The sequence below is a fragment of the Lineus longissimus genome, chromosome 5 (assembly GCF_910592395.1).
Source record: "Lineus longissimus chromosome 5, tnLinLong1.2, whole genome shotgun sequence".
Taxonomy (NCBI): Eukaryota; Metazoa; Nemertea; class Pilidiophora; order Heteronemertea; family Lineidae; genus Lineus; species Lineus longissimus.
In genome coordinates this window covers 4654536-4661431 of record NC_088312.1, presented here as the reverse complement: position 1 = coordinate 4661431, position 6896 = coordinate 4654536, and the positions used below count along the sequence as shown (strand labels likewise).

The following is a 6896-nucleotide window of genomic DNA, read 5'->3' as shown; positions in this document are numbered from 1 at the left end:
CTCAAGCTAAGGTCTGATTGCTGCTGCTGTTGCCTCCTATTGGAATACATAAGAACTTGCTGCAAATACTGGTTGGTCTCCGGTGCTGGATGTGACCAGACGACTGGGACAGAGTACTTTCTATTCCCAGTCAAAAGGGTGGATGTGCCATTTAATTCCCAAGTCTGCCTAACGGAACACCCAATAAGCGAAACATTGGGTCATTATCTGTCTGGCGCATCACGATATCATTATTCAACACGGGGAAAACTGCTGAAGTGAAAGCATTGATTTGACTTTATTCGCCACACAATGATGTTGGTCTCTCAATGTCCCTATCTGTCTCGGCGCTGAATGTGACGCTGTATTTCCGTCCCGTGTTAGTCCCTCAACGTCCGGATCCTATGCCGAATATGACGTTTTCGTCCTGGATTTTCGTACAAATGTCTCTATGCTGAATGTGACTTTGTATCCCCGTCTATGATGTACAATAATTTGGTTTAGGTGATGTTGTACGGATTAACACAAACCTTTAGCTGCCAGGACGGGGTGAATTAGGAGGAAAAAGACTGCCGCTCTACGTCGGCACAACCGGATAGGCCTGCATCATACTGATATTATAGTGACATTTATCCCCACTATCAAAGGAATAGTGTCATTTAAGTCATGATTTCAACCCGTTTTGTGCAGTGCCGCGAGGTGGCGCTGAGTGGAATCGGTGTTCCGCCATAGATTAGCGTCATTGGCAACCATTAAATATGTACTTCTTTCATACCTTATGTGCATGAAATATAAGCATTGATAGTATCGGTCAATAGCGTATAGCCTTTGCCCATGCACTTTGCATAATAACAGTGGAGTATAGAGATCCACGAGTGGACGCACCAACACTTCAAACCACTTCTTGCAAGGAACACTTAGCTTGTGACTGGTAAATAGGGCGTTGTGTAATTTTATGGTGGGACCTGGTCCCCAGCCTTCCTCACGAAGTCGGTCTCAATTCATCACCGGATTGCCTTTTTAGTGTTGCTAATAGAGGGGTTTGGAAGCGCCAGCATCAGAGTTGACGTGATGTTGAGTCATGAGGTACATGTAGTCTCAGGAACGGTGAACTTATTCCGGTTTACAGCCTGAGGCTAAATTCAATCACGAGACTAATGTACGTTGTCTTTCTTCTGTCTTCAGGATCTTTCTCCGCAACCAACAATGTCAAAGAAAGTGTTACTCAGTTACCATTCCCAGTACGAAGATCTTGCCAACCAGATTTCCAATGGATTATCCTCACGGGACATCGACGTGTTGCTGGTGTCTGAAGACGTCCCCGCCACGCTAGCAGACAGAGAGCAGGCCGTGCAGTGGTGTGATGTCTTCATCACGTTGGCGTCGGTCAAGTACCAGAGGTCCGTCAGCTGCATGGAGCTGCTTAACTACTCCCGGGAAAGGCGCATGAAGAAACCTCTGGTCACCATAGTAGGGCAACCAAATTATCGTCCGAACGGAGCAACGGGTGCTCTATCCGTCTGCGGGCCATACGTTGAGAACCACATCGTAAGGGACTACCAATTGATATGTTCGGTCATTCAGAATCAGCCGAGTTCGTCCAAGGGACCCAAGCCAGATGTGTCGAAGTCCGGGAACGGTGCTGACCACTTGACTGGTGGTAGCGGCGTGTTCATATCTTATCACGAAGACCTGAACCGCGGTTATGTACAGTGGCTTTTGGGATCTGTCCGAGGTAGTGCCACTCTTGGTGACCCAAAGGCTGACAACTCATCTGCTATAGACAAATGCAAAGTGTTCATTGCTTTGATGAGTCCAGGATTCCAGGATTCACCAAAATGTCAGAAAGAGTATGACAGAGCTCGATTGGGTAAGAAAAACATCATCCCAGTGAAAACGTCCAAAGACGTTCGTCCGTCAGGCTGGCTGGCTCTTGCGATTGCTGGGAAACTGTACCACACACTCTTCGATCGGGAGTCAGCAACCAAAGCTTTCTACGACAGCAATCCATTACGAGACTTCACCTACGCTGTCGGTTACATGCTGGACTCTCAATACACTCCGGAAGAAAGGGAGAAGCTACAAATTGCCGCCAAACAAAAACAACTTGCAGATGCCCAAGTAAAGATCACGCAAGTCGGTGGATCATGGCCGCCAAAGAAACGTGCTCTGGAACCACAAACCAAACAAGTTCAGATATGCCCAGAGGACTTGGTCGTCGCTAAGACGGAGACACTTCCCATGAACTATATCCACCACGAAGTTACGCGAATGAGCTTCAAACCACCGGAGCCTGTTTTGGACCCACTGGGTGTCCCGATTATACGCAAGTTCGACTGCATGATATCGTACCAGTGGGACATCCAAACGTTCGTACGGGATGTCTACCAGGATCTCCACATGCGCACTTTGACTGTTTGGATGGATATCTATGGGGATATGCAAGGCAACATAAACGACGCTATGTCAAACGGCATTGAAAGCTCAAAGTGCATCCTGTCGTTCCTCACTCAGAAATATTTGGAGTCTGCAAACTGTAACATTGAGTTGCAGTATGCAATTCGAAGAAACAAGCCAATAATTTTCATCGAAGTTGAACAGGGTTTACAGTTGCCGACCTGGGCACAGGATAAGTTTAATAACAGCTTGTGCTTTCAGATGAGGAGCATCCAAGACTGCGGCGTCATGGTTGACGGTATTCCCCGCATCAATAGGATCTCTGAAGCGATTCGCCGGGTCGTCCAGCTTACCATCAAAGAGCAGCGGGATGAGGAGATGACAGAGGAGGTTTGGAACTTACACGGTCAAGTGGAGGACGCGCTGCAGGCAATAAGTGAGCTTCAGGGAAAGGTCAGGTTCGAAACTTGCACCAGATGCGGCGCCCAGTTTGACCAGATCACATCGGACGGCTGCAAGAAGCATGGAGCCTACTACATGGGAGGGACCATCATGGCCGGGAGGTGGGTGTGCTGCTCACAGCGCGAGAAGGCTGGGCTGGGCTGTGAGAAGACCAAACATACAACTTCCGCAAGACGTTGGCAGGAAATCCAAGGAGGATGTCACAAGTGGAACCCAGCATAAATGCACCATAACAAGATACATGTAATTCATAGTTCCTCATGTGTGGACACGCGTACATTGACTATGAATTTAAGGAGAACACTCATTTAATGGTCACACGTATTCTTGTATATCGCGCCTTTCCGTGGTCAATACCACGCTCAAAGCGCCCCTCTCCCCTTCCTTCGCTGGAAAAGTGCCACGGAATTTAACTGAATGCTTCGGTGCGACACGACATTGATAGATGGCAGTCGTGTTATCATATATACACTACTTTCCATATAGGGACATCCTACGAGGCCTCGTCCCTCGTCCCTCAGCTCCCCCTTCGGAAGAGAAGAGTAGGCCCTTGGAGTAGGCCTATATGATGACAAAATGGACTGCCACGGGAAACGAGTCGTTTTGAGTTTGTAAAGTTCGGGTTCAGGGGTTTTCTTCAAGATAATAATAATAATAATGATAATGATATCAGTAGTAATGATAATAATGCGGGCAGAGGGGCAAATTCATTGATCTGGTCATCAAGGCACATTATACGTCTCCCTCGGATATGGAACAAAAACACTCATTTTCCCCCAAAAGCCTTTTATTTTGCAGGATGCGAGTTGTCTGATCCTAATGCTTTGTTTCTCCGCTCGACACCTACACAAATACATGTACGCCTCATTTTTCATCTCTGTTTAGTAAAGCTTAGTTTGAAACCGGATAACAAATTCAGCTTGGGATTATCAAATCAATAGTGAATTGTGCATCTTGTAAAGGTTACTCCTAACAACATCTCCTTGGTATCAAGTTCCTATGTACTAGATGAAGACGGATGAGCAGCGTCGGCAGTTGCTACAAAGTGATAGAGATACAGCAGCGTTCTTAGAGATGAAAACGGCTCGGAGATAAAAAAACACCATTTCATCATTATTTTGACCTTTAATTTGAAATTAAGTGTCATAGATTATTGAACTTGTTAAAGGCTAGATTTTCACGATTACATCAAGTTCATTTTGCCTCGGGATGGACAAAATAATAATAAATTAATAATAACATAATAAATTGGAACTTCAGTGTTTCGCTAGAGTTTCAATAGCCTATTAATTGATATTTGGCTCCACAGTTCAAATTATATCTAATTTTAGAATCTGGTCAGCGTATTTCGTATGGCTGAAAAGCTTATAAACATTGTATGTCATAGTTTTGTATCAATTCTTGTTGCAGATAGCGAGTTATCTGATTCTTTGATGCATGTTCGTCTCTGGAACAAGGCGTACAAGTAAGGATCATCGGACAATCCGTTGTTTGTGCAAATTTAATCATTTTGAATGACATCGAACGATCATGCCCACAATTATACCTCCCATTTATTGATCATAGATGAAACTAGGGTTACTCAATGAGAGCCTGTTGTATGATTCAAAACACTTTCTAGGAGGTCACAGATGAGACTTATGATGCAACTCATTGCCTGATCTATGCCCCTTTTAAAAATCTTTCACAGTAAATGTATCTTCATATTATACTGACTATTGACATGCTGTACATGTTGTCCACCGGTTATTAAAAACTTGTCCAGTATAAATGAAAAGTCGCAAGTTCCAAATTTGGAAATCATTCTTAGATACAAATGGCTATCTAACTAACAAGCAAATTTGTGTTCGAAAACAATTAGTAATGACACTGAGTGTGTGAGCAAAGTGTCATAGGAGATGGTAAGGGGAACTCCATCTAAGTAAGAATACACCGAGCTATAGCAATGTAAAAGAAGACGGTCTATTGTCTGAGCGGGATAACAAAAGATGTCACATCCCAGATGAATCGTGTAGGCTGGGAAACGAATAAGACGGTGATGCTTCCATTAGAGAAAAAACAACAGCAGCTCATCATAGTAGCGAGTATTAAACTATGACGGATATACGGTCATCCGGACTGGAATCCACCCTTCAAAATGAGCGAACGAAAAACACTGCAGAATAAGCAAACAGAGCCGGAAGGCAGGGAAGCAGTGGAGCACAGCTATAGCCTTAAAAAGGATCCGACGAGGGACGAGCACCCATGAACTTAAGTAGACGTTTGAACAGTTGCGTGATATCGATCACCCAAAGAAAACATAAGTTCCAATTTGGCCTTGATGCAATTCCTTTAACATTTGAAACAATAATGGCATGTTATGAATATATATATTGATTCTGTTTGCCTGCAACGTAAAAAATCATCCAAATTCCCCGGTTTTGTAAGCCTGTAACCCTGGATTACATCGGACCATGTTTCCGTTCAAGCAAGTGGAAAAGGCAATATTTTGAAAGTATGGTATCGATTAATCAATGTTGGATATTCATTTCTTCGATCAAAAATAGATTCTTCATCAGGTTCATTTTACATTCCAAAGCATGTTTCAGAACAGATATTGATTTTCTTAATAAATCGGATATACCTATCATCGCATACTTTGTCCGATAGTCATCGATAACATTGCAACAGATACAGGAACATATTCAAGAGGAAATAATGCAAGTAAGTTATTGCCTCCTGACATGATGTAATGCACTCGGATAGTTTTTTTTACACCTAATGTAATTGTGGTACTGTTCGCTGTAATAGGGGATAGCAGATTCGTTTCTATCGTCATCGCTATAAAGGTCATCGTCATCGTCATCGTCAGCACGATGCTCACGAGTACTTTCATCAATATCATCATCTTCGTCATCGACGTTTGCCGCGTACGAAACGTTGAAAAGTGTAGGGGAGAGGACCCCTCCTTGTCGGATTCCGCACCTCTTGCGTTGTTAGAGATTGCTCTGGTAATTCTGACCAGGGAGTTCACCGATGTTAGAGTTTATAGGCGTGACATTCCATAGGATTTCGTGGCATATATACGCGGTCAAAAGCCTCTTGAAGTCGATGTAGTTGTCGTGTATAGGCCTAGTTCCCTGGTGATCCAGAACTAGTGATTATGTCATTACATTTAAAGCAACCAAATGGTACACCGAGTGTATTCAAAAGGCCAACGGGTAAACTATTGAAGCCAAAAGACAGATTTTGTTGGGGGTGAGAACTATGAAAACCATTCAAATCTCGTGCTCTGACGTTAGATGCCTAGATTTTAACCTAAGGACATGTTCCGCTCCTTATTTAGCATTGTTCTAAATATAGAACACTTTGCTCCGTGGTCCTGTTCTCACATCGCCTTATCGAGGTCAGTCGGCCTAATAGGCAACTCGCGGGAGTTGCGTATATGCGTCGAGATTTCTTTCAGAGGAGGATGCCGCCATGGCGTTTTTTTCGTTTTAGGAGCACATGGGCGCCCACCGGAAGACCTGTAGGCCCACATCAAGTAGGCTTATCTATGTCGAGTTGCCCAATAGACTTGATGTAGTTTTAGTTATTCGATTTTGGTGATTCTTTCTTTTCGCCGGCTCATAAAGCCTGGAGAGCGTTCGGGCAACTCCCAATTTGATGAAGTGGATGGATTCCAGATATACGGTAGAACCTCTCTTAAGGACAAGCGCTGTCCTTAATAGAGGTGTCCTGATTACAGAGGTCAAATAGAATGGAAACAACCAATTTGGGACCAAAACAAATGTCCCTTATAGAGAGGTGTCCGCTGAGGGAGGTTCTACTGTATATATAGGTCTAAACCAACTGGACAAGTTCTTTTCAGGTTATGGCAATCATTAAATTTCTTTCCCTATAATTAGCACTTTTTGCCTCAAATCCCTGTGTGTGTCGATAAACATCAGGACTCCCTGTTCCCACAACAAGTTTGTCTTTAAAGGGGGGTCCTGGGAGAGACTCACGCTCACTATATATATCATATGTACAGTAGAACCTCTCTATTGAGGACACCCTTGGGACTGACCAGTGCTGTC

General features: G+C 44.0%; 1 protein-coding gene across 1 annotated transcript; it reads left to right on the top strand.

Annotated features, from left to right (window-relative positions):
- The first annotated feature begins 752 nt into the window (after positions 1 to 752).
- Positions 753 to 5366, top strand: LOC135488706 (uncharacterized). The gene is made up of 2 exons (XM_064773413.1): positions 753 to 910; positions 1165 to 5366. The coding sequence occupies exon 2, from the start codon at positions 1186 to 1188 to the stop codon at positions 3058 to 3060; it is 1875 nt and encodes a 624-aa protein (XP_064629483.1). The 5' UTR covers positions 753 to 910; positions 1165 to 1185; the 3' UTR covers positions 3061 to 5366.
- Positions 5367 to 6896: the final 1530 nt, after the last annotated feature.

Excerpts from the sequence above, each read along its gene's own strand:
- LOC135488706 (XM_064773413.1), top strand. The coding sequence starts at position 1,186 with ATGTCAAAGAAAGTGTTACTCAGTTACCATTCCCAGTACGAAGATCTT.